A 17,652-nucleotide genomic window follows, 5' to 3' on the forward strand; every position below is an offset into this window, starting at 1 on the left:
CCTCTTCTTCGGGCGTCGTCTACCGAACTTTTCCGCACACTTGACTTAATGATTCATGTAACCCGAGGGTTGGAGCCGACACAGAGAAATTCGTGAGGGGAAAATTGGATCGAACGCCGGAAGGGGAATAATTATGTGCGGCTTGATAAAGTAGACTTCTTTTTCTCGAGCCGCGGATACGTTTCCCGTTTCGATTCGAGCGCGGCGAGCGCGGCGAGCGAGTCCTGGGAACGCGGCATCGTAATTAATCCCGGGTCACGATAAACCGCGGCGAACGGTGGCGTGGCGGCAACAATTACATTAAGACGCGGAAATGCGCGCGATGCGCTGCACGGTGTGCACAATGCGCCGCTAATTTCGCCCGGTTTCGATCGACAGCCAAGAGGCCGCGATCTTTCCGCGTGTCCCCGCGATTACGCGCCGCCCTTCGCCGGGAAATATGCGGCGCAATTCCCGGAGCCGCGCCTTACCGAATTCCCGCGTTCACGCCCCGGCCTTGTCCCACAATTAATCCGAAAATTCCTCGGGAACGGTTTGCCTAAACCGCGACAGCAGACATAACCGTAAATAAGGGCTGCTTCTCGCCGCGCTGGAATCCTCGACAATTTTTTTGCACCCCAGCCCCCCCCCCCCCGCGAAAATCCTTGCAGTTCCTGCAGGGGACCATAAAAAGCGTTTTATAAATTTTTAAGGGAAGAAAACACACGGCTCCGACGTATTCTTCCGTACAAATTCTCCCGCGCGAAATTTCTTCTCCGCGTGGAATCCACGCGATTTATGCACGGGACCGTAAAGAATTGTTGTTTAAACTCCTGAGAAGAACGAATGACCCTTACGATAATTCTCCGTAATCTAATATACTAAATCCTTGCGTTCCAGTGGCCACGAAAGTTCTCGAACACTTTTTACCCGTCCGGAAATCCTCGCAATTAGCGAGCAGATTGATAATGACGTTGCTTTTAATTTCGTTGCGCGAGGAAAGAATGCTTAATTTCAAAGAAAACAATTTTCATAGATTTTCGTAATTCGTAAGAGAAATTTCTGGACGAAAACACGCTTTTGGAAGCGTTTTCGCGCGCGCGCGAGCGATGTTGCCGTTCATCGAAATTAAACTAGGAACAGCGCGTGATACAACACGTTCCGACAACGGTTATACCGTTGACTGTAACATAATATTCAATACTATATAACAATTTCACGAAACAATGCATCCGGTGTGCCGAATCAAATTCACCGGACACCCGCGCGTACAGCGAATGAGTTAATTGACCGGTTTTGGGGCACGGCTGAACACCTGGTTAACACCTACGAGTACCATTCAAGATGCCGTTTACGCACAATTGGATAACAATCTGCCGTATCGAATGATCATTTGACACGTTCTCGATTAACATTGCGCGATACCGCGACAACCCAGATACTCTGTATATTTCTGATAGAAAATCAAATTAATTCGGTTGGGGGGAGTAAAACGTTTTACAATAGATCTCCATTTATAATTAACTCGACGGGAGACGATCAATTAATATAACCGGATTGGTTCACACAGGTCAACACTGCACTGTGTGCTGGAGAGGTATTAATACCTTTTTAACCCTTGCACTCGAATGGCGAGTCTGCGGCGCCGCTAAAAATTGCTACATAATATTTATAAATATAATTAGCCTTATATATATATATATATTTAATAAATTTGTTTTATATTCAAAGAATTGTTAAACGCGTAGTTATTGTACGAATAAACTGACTTTCATATGCAAACAATACAAAGACAATACAACATTGGAAGAGAAATATCTTAGTCTTGAAGTTAAAACAGCTTCGAGTGCAAAGGGTTAAAAACTTTAATCCTTTTCAATTTCGTTATTCAGAGTGTCCCAAAAATGTCTCGCAATCCGGAAATGGCGGGTTCCTCGGATCATTTGAAGCAACTTCTTTCTTTACAAAAATTTTCTCCGAGGCACCGTTAACGAGTTATTAACGAAAAACAGTGACCAATAAGAATCGAGTACGGTTGACGCGAGGCGGCCCAGCCAACCAGTGCACGAAGCCCAGTTCCGCTCATTGGCTCGGTCGCCTCGCGCCAGCTGAGCTCGCCTCTCATTGGTCACTATTTTTCGTTAATAACTCGTTAATGGTGCCTCGGAGAAAATTTTTGTAAAGGAAAAAGTTGCTACGAATGACCTGAGGAACCCGCCACTTTCGGATTGCGAGACATTTTTGGGACACCTTGTATATTTTAGAGAATCCTTCTGTGAAATTCTAAAATTCCTCGTTGCATACTTGTTATCGAAATCTTATCGTCAGTTTCGCAAATATTGAATGTTTCCTTAACTAAACGAAATTAGATTGTTTAAAAAAAGGTATCAGTACCTCTTCCACACATACTATGTTGATGGAAGTCCGCTGATTATCTTCGCTATTTGTGACTTTTCGTTCGCATAACCGGTGTTCGCGTTCAAACGACTTCATTCGATCGAACACTTAATTCATTTCTCAGATCCTAACAGTATTTAAATTCTGGATGTTCACGCAATGGGAGCAACGCTCGACGATAGTCGAGATAATAAGAGTTCAGCAGAAGTTCCCTCCAATAAATGGAGTTCAGATAAGCGAGGTTCTGCTGCAAAAATGATTGGAATATCATCGTACTTTTGCCACGAGGGTTAAATTGATATTCAGAAAACCCATATGGCTCTATCTCCGCGCTGCTTTCTAACTTCTCTCGGCGAGATAAATCGTGTCAATAAAGCAGCGTGACTAGGCAAACATGGTTATCGGAAGGAAGGCGGCGACGATGACCAGCGGACCGAGGGTGGCGTGCTCGCTCGCCAGGTACACAGCATTGTTCTCGTCTGAAAAGAAGCCAGCCTGGAAATACCTCGAAAATGGCCATTGCCGCGATGCCTGATAACGCGTGCGACCCGGGCCCGTCATCCGGGCCTTGTCTCTCCGCGTTTCTATCCGCGTACCGTCCGAGAAAGTTGATGGAAAGTAATAAGTTGAATGCCGGCGAACTTGCGCGGAATTCGTTCTTAATGCGAGGGAAAGATTGGCGGCGATGAAAGCGGCGGCCACAATGACGACCCGCCGCGATAACGACGTATTTACGTTACGTTTTTCAAGGATATCTTCTCGATTAATCTTGCCGGCCAACAGGAAGAGGGAATTTCTAAACCCCGCGGAACCGAGATCCCGCGGCCTGTCCGCTTTTCCGTGGCCCGGAGTCTCTCTATTATGACGCATAATCGCCGGAAGTGGCCTATATCTCTGACCACGGAACAACCAGACACGATTCTTACCCGCCGCGTATCTAATACATATATCACCGGTCCGGTGTGTTGCAGGTTCGTTACGAAAGCTGGCCACCGATCGCACGAAAAACCAAGGCTCACGCGATTTCCGGTTCTTCGATTCTACAACTTGCTGCTGGCTCGCGCGGCAGGCAGCCGTTCCCGTGATCTCCTGCGACCCTAATCTGCCGCTATACACGGTGTCCCACGAACTTCGTCCATTTAGATAACGTGGTCGTTTCGAACAATGCGAGAAAATGTTACTCACGAAAGTTACAGCATTTGGAAAAGTATATTACTTAATGTAAATAATTTATATGTTCCTATTTCTATTTTTGTTTCTATTTACGTATTCCTATTTTTGCAAATGGAGGTGCAGAGGAGATATACAGGGTGTCCCAAAAATGTCTCGTAATCCGGAAATGGAGGGTTCTTGAGATCATTTGAAGCAACTTTCTCCTTAGCGAAAATGCAAACCGCGGCTTCGTCTACGAGTTATCAACGAAAATCAGTGACCAATGAGAGGCGAGATCTGCCGGCGCGAGGCGGCCGAACCAATGAGCGGAGCTGGGCTTCGCGCGCTCGTTGGCTCGGCCGCCTCGCGTCATCAGAGCTCGCTTCTTATTGGTTGGCGTTCTTCATTAATAACTCGTAAACGAAACCGCGGTTTGCATTTTCGCTAAGGAAAAAGTTACTTCAAATAACCTAAGAAATCTACCATTTCCGGATTGCGAGACATTTTTGGGACACCCTGTAGAGGTCAATGTTGTTACCTCAAATGAAATATTCTATTTTTTATGCTCGATTTTGATGGATCGTATTCTGAATCGAACGCCAATAAATGGCTCGATTTAACCAGTTGACTGTATTTGACGAGTATACTCGTCATGGAGGAACGGCAATATTTTGTGTCATGACGAGTATACTTGTCGTACGTAAAAAGTAGCGACCATGGGCTACTTAAATTGCCATTTTAGTGAAAAGAAAAATATATTCTGAATATTCAAGATGTTTAGAATATTTTAAGGCCAGGCCAGAGAATATAAAACAAACGAATAAAAAATATGAATAATTACACGAATAATTCACGTGATATTGGTGTTCGACGCGCAAAGTGTCATTTACGTATCGTTCCTTGCCTTGCCGAATATAAATTGCTATAAAAGCAATTTGAATTTTTCACTTTTACAAGTGTTTGATCTTTCCTACGTTTCTCAATACTTTTTTTATCAATGCATTTAGATAGCAAAAAACAAGAACCGCCAGCACAAATAGGATACGTTCAAAAGTCGAAACTAGAAGAGCAGAGTGACACGCGGTGATGAACAACTTCTTGCAAAACAGTGTTCCGCGCATGATCGAATATCGTTGACAAATTTTTGTCGCCTGTTGCATTAATGGTGCCCGCTCTAGATAGCGCGTCGACTGAGTCATTGATAAAGCAACCGGCGAAACGTGCGCCTCGTTCGAAATCGATTTTTGATGCCCCGCTGACAAAGTGTTTAACTGTGCCGCTTAAACTATCAATTTCCAACCGAACGAATCGATTTCCATTATGAAAGTGGAACCTGCGGGCAAGAAATACTACACGCAACGTACTAAACACCCGTGGCAAAAATCACCGCGGCACCGTTCGATTAATAAACGAGACACCTTCTTGTTCGACTTTCGACGTGATGGAAAGTAAACGCGATTAGCGCCGCCGTGTTCGCTCTTCGATTCCTCTCAGGGTCTAAGGTCTGTCAAGGTCGATGTGTCCTTGCCAAGGTACTCGTTCGGCCGCAAGTGTCCGTAGAACGACAAAAATGCCGGAGGAACATCGAGTGACAAAAGAGTCGGGAGAAAAAGGAGAATGATATCTGGGATCGTGAAATCTCGGGAGATCGGAACCGCGAGAAGAAAACGTTATTTCACGGAAGTTGTTCGTAGCGACTCCGAGGAAGTCGGGTTGGATACGTAGCGAACGATCCTGAATAATCGAGGGGACCGTGTAATCGGGAATTCATTCCCCGAATCCATTAATCAGAACGCTTCGTAGAGCCGCTATCGCGAGGAGACTTCTAACCTTTGATAATTGAACGCGGGAGGAAAGTTACCGTCCCCACGGCTCCTCTGTGTTAACTATGCACGGGAACGTTCGCCCGATCGTTGCTCTCTGAACGGTGAATAAGTCCGTAAATAATACACTTTAGCTCCGCGGTCGCGTTACGAGCGTTTCCTTTTACGGGACAGCACCCGGGATCGTCGTGACTCCCTGAATCGCGCTATATCGTTCGCCACCCCCGCCGATTTTTCTCCACCTTTTTCCTCGTTTACTATATTTCATTTTGTTAAGGAAGACATTGCCCTAAGCCGTCAAGAAACAGATGAAGTTTTAGAATTTTGTTTATAGATAATTACTAGATAAAAGATTTAGTCTTTAGTCTAACATTTATTCAACTTTTTTTTAGAACAAAAATCCTACAAAATGACGAAGTCATTCGTTCTTTCCGAAACATCTCGTAGAACATTATTATCTAAAATGTGGCTTACTAATAATTAAATACATATTTCAATACATAAATGTTTCAACAGCTTTTTTTCTAATCGTTTTCGGGCATAATTAACTTTATATTTATCGAATGTGGACGAATAAAATCTTTTCATTAAAAAATAAACAGGATCAAAAGATAACAAAATTTCATATATCTCGTTCGATGAATATACTATTAATTGTACCCGAAAGCAAAGCAAACCGAGACTGGTATCCTGTATGTGATTTATGAATAATATTCGAATTTGTTGGAGCCGGCGCGAGGATCGGCATCGAGAAAAGTGATGAATCGCTGTTAGCCGAGGCCTTCAGGAGCACGATGATCGCCCGCCATTGTGCTATCCGATATTTACGCTCGTGCACCATCACTCGTTAATTACAAGCTATCCGTGTAACGCCGAGTCGCTGCCGGCAGACAGATTATTGGTCGATCCCCGATCGATCCCACTGAATTCGCAAACATTGTCCGCTAATTGTTCAATAACATCATTATGCCGCGACATCGACGAGCGACGGGCGCAGCAAACATCGCCGGCATGCCGGAAATGTTGTGTCAAAATTAGCCACATTAAATTTCGTAGCGACTGACAGATCTCGTGGAACCATTCCGCGCGAAACTGGGCTCGATTTGACCAATCTCCGAGCACCGGTAGCAAAAATTACCCGTCGAGACGTCAATTAATCGAGCACGGAGTTTCTCGTGCAATCATCGAACGTCCTCGCATCAAAATCCAGAGCGTCCGTTTATGCAGAGCGAAAATTGCTACGAATTTACGAATGATGGCATCGGAGATGATCGGCGCGGGTCAAGAAATTCGCGGAGATCGCAGAGCGATCGGCGATTCTCGCGTCGCGCGTTCCCCGGAACGTTCGCGGAACACTAAATCACGATCTTTTGCGCGTCGCGCGTCGGACGCGACGCGTCGTCGACCATGATGGCCGTCGTTCAAGGTGACTCTCATTAATCACGGCATCGAGAATCGCGATACAAAAGGATCGAGAGAGCCTCGACTCCTCGGTCGCCTCGGTCGGGGCGGATCGGATCGGATTTCGTGAACAGAAATTCAAGATTTTCTGTACGGCGGAGAGCGACCCGCGTAACAGGAGATTTCACATCCTGCTTTCGTGCGCGGACGAGCCTTCGCCGACGTTCCGGCGACACGGCAACGGCGACGACAAGACTGACAAGCACGATCGCCGATGGAAAACGAAGGAAAAAAGACTGGCATAATCGGCGCGCGAACGCGGCGGAATTCTTTCGCGGTGAGTCCGGCCGGCTCGTAACATTCCTGAGAACGAACGGCGAACTGTGTCAGCCGGCTAACGACTTCCACGAACAAGCATTCTGCTGCTCGGCCGCTAATCGGTCTTCGGTTATCGTTAAAATGGCTTAGGCACTGCGAACGTTCGTTGCCCTAGGAGAGCTTGCGATTGTGCCCGCACTGTTCCCAGACGCACTTTCACTCGCTGTGTCTTCGAACTATCGGCAAGAAACCGATTCTGCTCGAGTTCTGCGTCAGCAGCCGATCCGTTTTCCATTTTCCGCGTTTTCTTTTCTCTCTTCACGCGTGCCAAATAAACAAAACACGTGCTAAATCGTGTTCACAGAAAATGTTCTTTCACATTCCACGTCCCGGAGCTTGTTACCTTGATACCATTCGATTGTTTCTCGTTGTTCCGTGGCAGCCTTTACGCTGCACGTAAAATAGCTCGAATAATTTTCTACATCTTCGAGCATGACACTTTCGTTCCTTTCGACGGCTGTCTTGATTCAAGATGCTTTCAATGAGCTCAAGACAGCGCAGCTTAACACTGTGCCGTCCGCAGATCTTAGATACGATTCTTTTGTTTGACGCCGGCATAATAGCTTGGAAATTTTAGATTTTTAAAAAAATTTCGAAGATTGCGGTAATATAAATTCCTAAAATGAAGATATGTCATCCAAGAATTTTCGTACTTAATTCTTAGTTAAATAAACACGATGCTATAGTTAGTTTGCTGCCTTTTAACACCCAAGAAATATAGTTCAAATGTTATTTCAGTTTTTTAAAATGGCACCAAAGTGGTACCACCGGACGGCGTAGTGTTAATATTGTCCACAGTTCTGTAATCAGAACTCTTCGACAGGCTGAATTACACGTAAAATAAGAAGGTATACTTCTGACACGGTATACACTTCAGAATTTTGATCGGTGGAGCCTCGAGTATGTACTCCGAGAACGTAATGGATTAACAGCAACACGAAGGAATTTGGTACGTGACCCAGTAAAGTGCAACCCTACAGCGTCAAATAGCAACGGGTCTCGACGATGAAGTCTCGGCGCGGAGAAGCTTATTGCCACATTTTTCGCTCGGAATCGTTCCGCACGCTTTGCTCCCGTAAACGGCGAGCCGTTTTGTAACATTCGCGCGATTTAATGCCACCGGGGTGTAAAAATCTTTATGATTCCGCGTCCGCAATCTAATCGCGCGCGGCACATATTATCGGGACAAAGAGTGCCCGTGGAAGAGACAGAGAGAGAAAGAGAGAGAGAGAGAGAGAGAGAGAGAGAGTGGGACGGAGTCGTGGAGAAGAAGAGAGAAAGAGAGATATTAAGGCACCTTCGAGATGCGATAACGTAATTCGCGCGTGACCAATTGCCGGAGCTCAATTGGAACGCAACAGGCTCTCTACGCACATCGGCGTGAAAAAACTCGCGTATACATATATTTCCGCGATACTAATTCCGCGCGGGCACGGTCTCGTTCCAGTTCCCGGCCCGATATCCCGCGTTACGCCTCCAATTAGGGACCCGTCATAACGAGCCTTCCAAATCGGACCGCAACGCCGCGTCGCGTCGCGCCGCGCGCCGGCAATCGATCACTCGCGAAATTTCATTCTTTTTCCGCTGCAAATTGTTCCATTATGCTCTTTCGCCTGTTGTTCCCTTTTTCGTTCATACGCGGATTCCGGGGGAGGGGGAGGATGTTTCGCGGGTGGCGGGGCATGGGTCCTGTGACATGGTCGCATCGTTTAGCTTTGCAAACGATGTCCAAACGAAACATTCGGTTCCCTTTGTTTCGCGTGGCCGCGCAAAAAATGATTGAACTCCGAAGTGCGACACGAAGAAACGCACTGGATTGAAATCGACGTAATTAATACAGGGGGGTGCGTACAAGGTGCGTGCTAACTAGGCGGTGAAATCGGTGAAATAAAAATCATGCCGTTGACGCGTCTGAAGGAATTCATAAAAATTCGATCCATAGCGCCTTGTTTCAAAAAATTATGATGCACGAGAAGACGGTAAAATCGAAGGGGTGCGACACGATGAAACGAGTCGATGGAAATCGACGAGATTAATTCAGTAGATTGTCCAAGATTCGCACTGACTGGTCCAATCGTAAAAACAAAGATCGTGTCACTGTTTTTCACTCCAGAAAAATGAATCTGCGAAAAGGGTTACAGTAATGTTTCTCTAATTGACGCTCAGATTGTCCACAAAAATGGACAATTTTGTAAGAGGAAATGCGATTGTTCGAGCCTTGTGGCTCGTTTTTTATGGTTATCGATTGCCAACAATTATAAAAACGAGGCGCAAGGCTCGAATAATCGTATCTCCTCTTCGCAAATTGTCCATTTTTGTGCAAAATCTGAACGTCAATTAGAGAGACATTACTGTATTTATTTATGCTATTTATTTACGCGACAGTTTTGCCTTGCAAGACAAGTTCTAATTGCGCACCCTCGTTGGTCGAAAGCCGGGATGCGTCGTTATCTGTGGAAACGCGTCATCCGCGTTCCCGGAAACGGTGGAAGTGGAAGAAGGCCACCGGACGTGATTCTGTTGCGTGAAAACGGACAAGTGTAACCGCGATATTGCTGGACGTAAATCAACGGATCCGAGCCCGCGGCTTAATCCGCGAGCAGATCCGCGTTAACGAACTCATCAAATAATTAGAAACAATTAACGCCGGCCGTTCGGTTTGTTTTGGCAGCCGGAGCGTCGGGTCGCGCCGCGTCGCGTCGCGTCGGAACGGTGCCTCGTTACCGTTAGAATTAGATTACATATCCTCTCCTCGATTTCGCAAGCGTACTTTCACGTGTCAGCCTGTTTTTTTTTCTCCGCCTCGCGCAAAATCGCGACGCAAAACGGCGCTCGCCGCGCCGAGTTGCCAATCCGCGAGGACGCGCGGCCTACGCGTCGCTACCAGCGCGACGGTGAAACGTCGTTGCCAACGCTTTGTGACAAAGAAACGGCCTAAAACGGGGGCCCGGCTCGATGAACTCGAGGAAAGTGACTGCTAATTTGCTTTCGCGCGCATGAAATACCGGCGACAACAGGCTGTGTGCCGCGCGTCCCATCGTGAAACTATGCGGTTCTTTCCTCGCGCGACACGAACCGACTGCTAGAACCGTCCTCTTTGCTATGGGAATACTAAGAGGCCCTATATCTTGGCACGATGTTCGGCCGCGAAGTTTCTGAATTTGTTGGCTCGTTCTACGGGCGCATGGTAAAAGTCTAACAGCTCACTTTGAGTCATCGGTTTTTATGCTTCGGGATAGAGCAGAACGTGTGTCGCTACAGATGGCAAAAACCGAGCGTCGCAGAATTTTCACCGAAATCGCTAAACGGTTGATGATTTCATCCCGCATCCTGTGACCTACATTTTCAGCTCGCCTCTTGACCGTTCAAAGCCTTAAAAACTTTCTGAATTCGTGTTCCGCGCTAGCGTCGCGCGCGTTTAATAATCTTGGTACGGCTTTAACTCGAGAACGAGATTTCTCTGTTTCATTTGTCGCATTTTTCAACGTCGATTGCTCCAATTCCGGTCTGTCCGGAATTCGGGTAAGTGGACGTTTACATTGTCGACCTCAAGGTGAACACAATTTAGCTCTATTCGATGCTCGACGCAACGGGATTTCGCAAACTGGATCACTTTTTGATATAGAAAACGACACTGAATTGTCTGCGAACTCGCAAAATTCATTCGCAAAGATCGCAAGGATCTTTCAGAACCTGTGTTTGCCGAAGATCTCCAATCCTCTATATAAAAGAGATACCGATTCCAATTTCAACAAACGAATTTCCAATTTAGATCGTTTCTTAACAATAAACCTGCCGAGCACTAGAAATCACTAACATGTTTCTCTTTTTTCTAAACACGACAAGATCGAATTTATCAAGACTTTCCGCCACTTCTGTTACAACGTATGCTGGAATTAAGGTATCCATTCGATCATTACCTACGAAAAACCATTAAAACCTCCAGACTTCTAAAGAACAAAACGTGCAGTCGGTCGTTCGCTCGTTCCGAGCGTTAATTACAAAACGAGCTCCAAAACCCATCCCAAATCTTTCGGGCCAGGTTTCACTAAAAATTTCCAGTCTCCCAGTCGAAACAAACACTGGCACGAGAACAAACCGGTCGGAACACAGGCCGCGGGTAGCCAGCACGTGCGAGTCATTAGGACGATTACCGTGGAGATAGTCAGTACGATGTCCTAGCGATCCTTGCAGCCGTTAGATCGGTCTCGATCGTTAAGCGGATCGGTGAACACCGCGAGATCGTGTTCGGTCGCCGCAGTCCAGTCAAAAAAATGACGTTTCGTCCGCCCGAGTCACCGGTGATTACGATTCCCTCGCGACACGCCTTCCCATTTAGCGTTTATCGCGGTTATTATGCATCCGTGACGCGAACCGCGTAAATACGAGGCACGGCTTTCGGTTAACTCTCCGATAACGCGCGGCTCTTGAAACGGTGTTCCCGATTGTCCCGTTAATTGAATCGATCCCTGGCCACGACAGCGGGGCCGCGATCGTATCGGGCTGCACACAAAGGAGCGGCCATTTGGGGACCCTCGTGCGCGACCGTAATCGCGGGGTCCTCGAGACGAAACCGTGTCATTTTCACTGTTTGCTCCGAACTTCGTGCGCGCCGACAACGGCGTAAGACGAATCGACGCGGATCGAGACGAGCGCGATCCGCGAGGCGGCAAAGGCGGCATTCTCGAAGCCGAATTTTCGCAAGAGCTCTAATTTTCGCGGAGCGCACCCTCGCCGACTGAGAAAGGTCACCGAGGAGAGGAGGCTTTGCTGCTCGACGTCGATCCGTCGATCGTTGACGCCTAACGGGACATCAAAATAATTCAGGCCCGGCCATCTCCTCTCTCTCTCTTTCTCTCTCTCGAGAACAAAGTGGTCGGAGCCGTTTCCTCGGTCGCTCCACGATGATCGCTATAGCTCTCTGCCTCTCTCTTTCCCGAGGACCCTCGCGAGACCGATCGGAACCCGCAAGAAGGTGTCGCTTACCTGGTCTGCCAGGCGGTGAACTCTCCGCTGGGAAGCTCCTCGGGTTAATCCGGCGAGAGGTGCACTTTCGGAGAGAGGCTCGCTGGAAAAACTGGGCCGAGCGAACAACTGCTAGAAACCGACAAGACGAGCCGAGCTGAACGGGGCAGCTTAGCCTAACGTGCGCCGTCCGGGGAACCAAGAAAAAACCACGCGATCGTGCGTCGCGGCCGGTGCCGAGCCGACTGACTGACTGACTGACTGACTCCGCCAGTCAGCACCGTACAGTCACCGCACTTGCATCAACACACACCGGCTGGCCTGGCATCCACTTCCCCCGCAGCCTCTCGTTTCCAGCTCCATTCCAACCGCGGCCTCTCCTCGTGCATCTCAGGCCGGGCCCACTCTCGCATCTTCAACAGAGAAAGAGAACCCGACGCGACGAGGCGCTCCTCTCGAGGCTCTCGTCTTGCCCCCGTGGAACCCTGGAATTCGAGGGGAATTCCGGGCAGCCTGCCTCGGGGAGCCGAAAGAACGATCGCCGCAGCCGGTGCCCTAATTTTCAGGAATTTCGGCCGAAGCGTTTATTGTTCGAGCATTCGGCTTCGTCGAGCATCCCGTGAATTTAGAAGAATTCGACCGGATTTCGGGTTTTTAATAGTTACGCGCCGTTGTTATTTTAACACTGAACCCACCGCGGTCAAAGTTATTGTTTAATATATAACAATGTAACCTACCGCTTTCTTATTTTGCAATTCTGCAAAAGTTCCGAGACGCTTTCGTGGAAAACGCTTGAATAAGTTATATATTATTGGAGCAAGTTTTATAATAAAAAACTTTACAAATTCTAAATAAATTCGATCTTCTCACTTTTGTGAAGCGGTACATGCCAGTTAGTATTACTGCTTGGTAGGTTTAGTGTTAACTGAGGTTTGCAGATTTTATGCAATTGTGACGAGAATTCGTCGATTTCGCGGTGATTCTTTCCTGCTAGTTTCTTTAAAATCACTTACAAATGCACCGCGAATCTTTGTGCAACTTTCTAAATCGATTTCAAGAAGCGGAAAATAGATAAAAATGATTTTACTTCGTTCATGGTTGTAATAAGTCCAAAATAGCGTGACGATCTTCTTAAATTCTTCGAACATTTCACGCGGAGATATTTAACTTTGCAGATCTGTGCCAACAAATTAGTTACAGAATTTGTATAATTATCCCATGAAAAAGGAAGAACGAAGACACAGTATGCTAATCGATTCTCGTGCAAAATAAAATTCCTTTAGACGTTTCTGCTATCTCACATATTTAATCTATTCATTTAGTCATAGATGCGTAAGCTCCGCGCAGTCTACTAATCCGTTTTATCACCCTTTATTACCACGAAGTCTGCAAACTCGGCTTCAAAGAAATCGCAAATTTGTCCTCGTACGCTTTTCGCATCAATCTGTAACATTATGCCGCCAACCACAGCGTTTCAGCTTCACTATATGTAAATCGATTTGGAAAGAAAATCTTTCCCTCGATCGATCGATCAATCAAGTTACCCAAGAGACGCGCGAAGCTCATTATCAGGCCGGAGAGCGTCGTTCCGAGCGTTATCTTTGTTTCTCTAGCGAGTTCCTTTGTTCGCGCGTGACGAAATGCTGCATAAATATAAATCGTCGCCGGCCGACTACAGACGCTTTAGGAGGCTAATGCGATTGCGAGCGTGTTTCGCAACGGGTCACATAGTGCAGCAGGAAGAAGAGCAAGAAACGGAATGGCGAACGCATCCCGGGGATCACTGGGGCCCGCCGATAAAGCGTTTACACATCGGATCGATTAGCATCTTTCATTCGGATTAATGAGGAATCGATACCAATCCTCCCACGGGTGCCTCGCGCGCTGCGATGCGGTAATTAAGCCACGTATCTGCAACTGACCGAGATACATCGGTGCGTTGGTTTTGATTTTCGAGGCACTCGAGCAGAGATTACACCCTGTCCGATAGAGATTTTACCGACGAACACCTGGCGGACAGAGTCGCGTGGCGAGAGAGCTGCGTTAATAGTTCGATATCAGTTAACGAGCTGTTAATTGGACGCGTAAATCATCGCCAGTTGGATAACTTGACGTTCCGTTGACTTAAGTAATCGAATGCGCTTTTCTACAGCGAGCAGAATTGGAACGCGGTCCACATGTGCAGCCAAGGCTGCACAGGTGAGTCCGATGAATCTGCTTTATCCACCGACGAGTGCTCGATGCAGGCAGGTCGCTGCATTTGCGATAGTTGCATCGTTAATGCTTCAGCACCGAGTGATTTAATTAATGGGACTGTAGAGTTCTGGTTTGCCGCGATGATTGCTCACTTGCGAAGGACTGCTGGAAGAATGACAGTGATAAAGCATGGGAACCTTTGATCAACGGATGATTTTAGGAGTGGAAACAACGTTACCGCCTGCCAAAAGGTATAGACATCGATAGAAGGGATATTTCGTTCGTTTTAGACGGATTTAGTGTGATTCGTGAAAGCTGGACCGAGGAAACAGATCTCTGAAAATCAGGATAAATATATACAAATGGAAGAATCCTTTGAAGAATTTATTGTTCTTATAAATATAAAGGTGTCGATCTTTCAGGCATTGAACAGTGCAAAATACTGTCTCTTTTATCATCAACAATGTATAAAAACCTATTTGTACATTTAACAGTAAAAAAATAAACTGAAACGTGTAGTATACTCGTAATTAGTCAATTGTGTAAAAGATATAAAATGTATAACAAAGTTGAGTATCATGTTTGCAACGATATCAATTTTTATCTATTTATTAAATAATTAATTCGTCAGAATTATTTATTCTATAAAAACTATTCTTCAGAATTAAAGTGATGGCAAGCTGTTAAAAGTGATGGCAACTGTATAATCTCCTTGTAGAATAAACCATTCTTTCCTAAAGTATGCTATGAAAAAAAAGAAACATCTCTACTGTATAATCTTTTTGTAGAATAAACCATTCTTTTTTAAAAGTATGCTATATGGTAAAAAAGAAACATTTCTAATGTATAATCTCTTTGTAAAGTTAATCGTTCCTCTTCAAAGTATCCCACAGACTAAAATTAACATTTATATTGTGCGATATCTCTGTGGCGACAATAATTCGTTTTCGGTAGGAATATCAGCAGAGCGTAATGTTATTCGAAGACAAAGTTTTCAAAAGCGCGCCAATATTCTCAGAAAGTAAGCACTCGGCGGACACAGATTTCGATATATCGATCAGTGCATCTCCAGCGCCGCTTGACGTTTTGAACGCGTTGCGAGCGTGCACCAGTTCGATCAGAACTGTTTCAAATATCTCCTGTAAGAATTTCGTTACAGTAATTTTCTGTATCCACAATGAAGATCGTGTTCTATTTACCTCGATGCCGCTGTAATTTGCAATGCCAACACATCCCACGAAACCTCTCCCGTGAGTATAATATCCCAACTTACGTCTGGTCATTCCGAAACAAACGCTCACATTTTCTTTGCTACACACGTTGAGTAATTTGCTCACTTCGTCGTCCAGTCCACCTATAATCACGCGAATACGATAACTTTACTGTCATTTTCAATATAAATTGTCTAACCTACAACGTGGAAATCCCCGTGCAGAGTTGCACGGCCGAATTAGATTTTACGTTTTTCATTTGTTCTTACCTTCGAGCTCAACCCTTTCTATGTCCGGTGCAATTATCACGAACTTAAGCTTCTTTAATTCGCAATGTTTCCTCGTTTCTTTCAAGCCGGAATAATAACGACGTTTGTATAACGACTTATTCGGATTCTTCTCGTGATAGCGCTTTTGTAGTCTGGTAATTTCGCGCAGAAACGTCTCTAGGGCGCTCGTGAATCCCGGTGTTAACATGTTGGTACAGTATCTGTAATGTGCACCAACATAAAAAAATGGAAATTGCGCCGGTTTCGCCGGTGGCCGCTATGGATGCTCGAGGATCAGGGAACGGATGGAACAGGAATCGCATCTTGAAGAAACGTTTTAGTAGTATCAAATATATTATTTATTATGTAAATAAACTTCGGTGAGCCAAGGATACAGATGAACATTCGATAAAACACTATGATAAAACGTGATTCGTGTGTATATAATACGAAACTGCTTTCGAACTGCCTAGGTACTAGGTGGATACTTACTCTCTAAAATTGCGTGAGTACATCAAAAAATTGTTAACATTTAATTGGACGCTCTCCTCCGGATCGTCTTGAACTTCTTGCTTGATCTCTTGCTTAATGTCCTCTTTGATTTGGAGGGACAGCGTCTGTTTTACAATATCGTTCTCGACATCGTCATTTATTTGAAAAGGATTACGTCTGTCGTTCGTTTCGATCAATGTGCTAATCATGGGCCTGTTTTGAATGCGAAGATCGCTTATCTTCTTGATTATGTCTGGTCTATAATATACCGAGCTGTCTGAAATATTTTGCTCGTTCTTTAATCTATAGTCATTGTCGTACAATGTCATTGTACACATATGGTTAACACAGTTTACATCTATTTCTCTATCAGCTGTGATCTTCAAGGAGTTGAAATTAATAGCGTCGACATCTTTACAGATAGCCTTTACCTTCGCACGTTCAAACTCTTCTCTTTTCTGAACATTTATTTGTACTTTCATATCGCGGTTGCAGAGAATTATTCTCTTCAATTTAGAAGGTTTTTTGTCTTTGGAAATTGGTATCCTTACTTTTCTGAGGCTCCAACTTGAATTTCTCATCATTGGATTTGTCGTGCAAGAACTTCCCCCCTTATAGATATTGATCCTGAATTTTGGTAACTCTTTGCTTATTTTGTTCATACATCTGGCGCTCTGTAATTAAAATCTTATTATAGCCTATAATATGCGACTATTGCAAATAATGATTTAAATATTAGATACAATCACCTCCAAAGCCTCCTGAAGATTGACATATATTTTATCGGGCCTCTTGAATCTCCTAATATTTTTCGACTTCCTTGGCTCCATATCCAACTCCGGTACTAAAACTGTTATAGTAGGGCTCGGCAAGCAATATCTGTTCACAGCAACCGTATTCTTGCTTTTAACCACTGCAGTGCTGAGCTCAGGGTACTCCGCACTGTTCAAGCTGACTGTATCGCTCGGTTCTTCTGTGGTTTTCAATTCTTTTTTGCGTGCAGGGTGCCTGACCTGATTTGTCTGACATAGTTCTGGCCATAGGTTGTTCGAGTTACCATTTCCATTTGTTCTGTAAGAGCCATACAATGAGGACATTAGGAAATCCTATCGAAACCGATTTCAATGGATATCATATAATTGTACGAATTACTTACTGGAACGACCATGTTAGATTAACAATCTGTGGTTTCAACATTATATATATCACTAGAGTTCTGTGATCGTAACTTTCCTCGCTGTTGCACTGACTTCTACTGTGATTCGATCGACGTTGCCATTTCTGCAATGGAATCTATTCATAATTACTATGGACGCCCTTCACTATCGTCAACTACGCAAAACGTACGTCACTGGTTAGCTGAAGTAAACAAAACTGTAGCTGCAACAG

The 17,652-nt window shown here is 45.3% G+C and overlaps 2 protein-coding genes across 4 annotated transcripts in view; both read right to left on the reverse strand.

The window, feature by feature from the left end:
- The window catches only part of LOC117228246 (uncharacterized), a 119,004-nt gene extending 106,622 nt beyond the window's left edge, over positions 1-12,382 (reverse strand). For all 3 annotated transcript variants that reach the window (XM_033483959.2, XM_033483970.2, XM_033483952.2), the window contains exon 1: positions 12,117-12,382. The gene's annotated coding sequence lies outside the window, so the exon portion shown is untranslated. The remainder of the gene's footprint in view (positions 1-12,116) is intronic.
- A 2,280-nt stretch (positions 12,383-14,662) lies between these two features.
- Positions 14,663-17,602, reverse strand: LOC117229008 (uncharacterized). Its single transcript, XM_033485134.2, has 6 exons — positions 17,420-17,602; positions 17,013-17,334; positions 16,264-16,937; positions 15,772-15,992; positions 15,491-15,645; positions 14,663-15,430 (listed from the first exon to the last, which is right to left on the reverse strand). The coding sequence occupies exons 1-6, from the start codon at positions 17,458-17,460 to the stop codon at positions 15,251-15,253; spliced, it is 1,593 nt and encodes a 530-aa protein (XP_033341025.2). The 5' UTR covers positions 17,461-17,602; the 3' UTR covers positions 14,663-15,250.
- Positions 17,603-17,652: the final 50 nt, after the last annotated feature.

Source organism: Megalopta genalis, chromosome 15, assembly GCF_051020955.1.
Source record: "Megalopta genalis isolate 19385.01 chromosome 15, iyMegGena1_principal, whole genome shotgun sequence".
Taxonomy (NCBI): domain Eukaryota; kingdom Metazoa; phylum Arthropoda; class Insecta; order Hymenoptera; family Halictidae; genus Megalopta; species Megalopta genalis.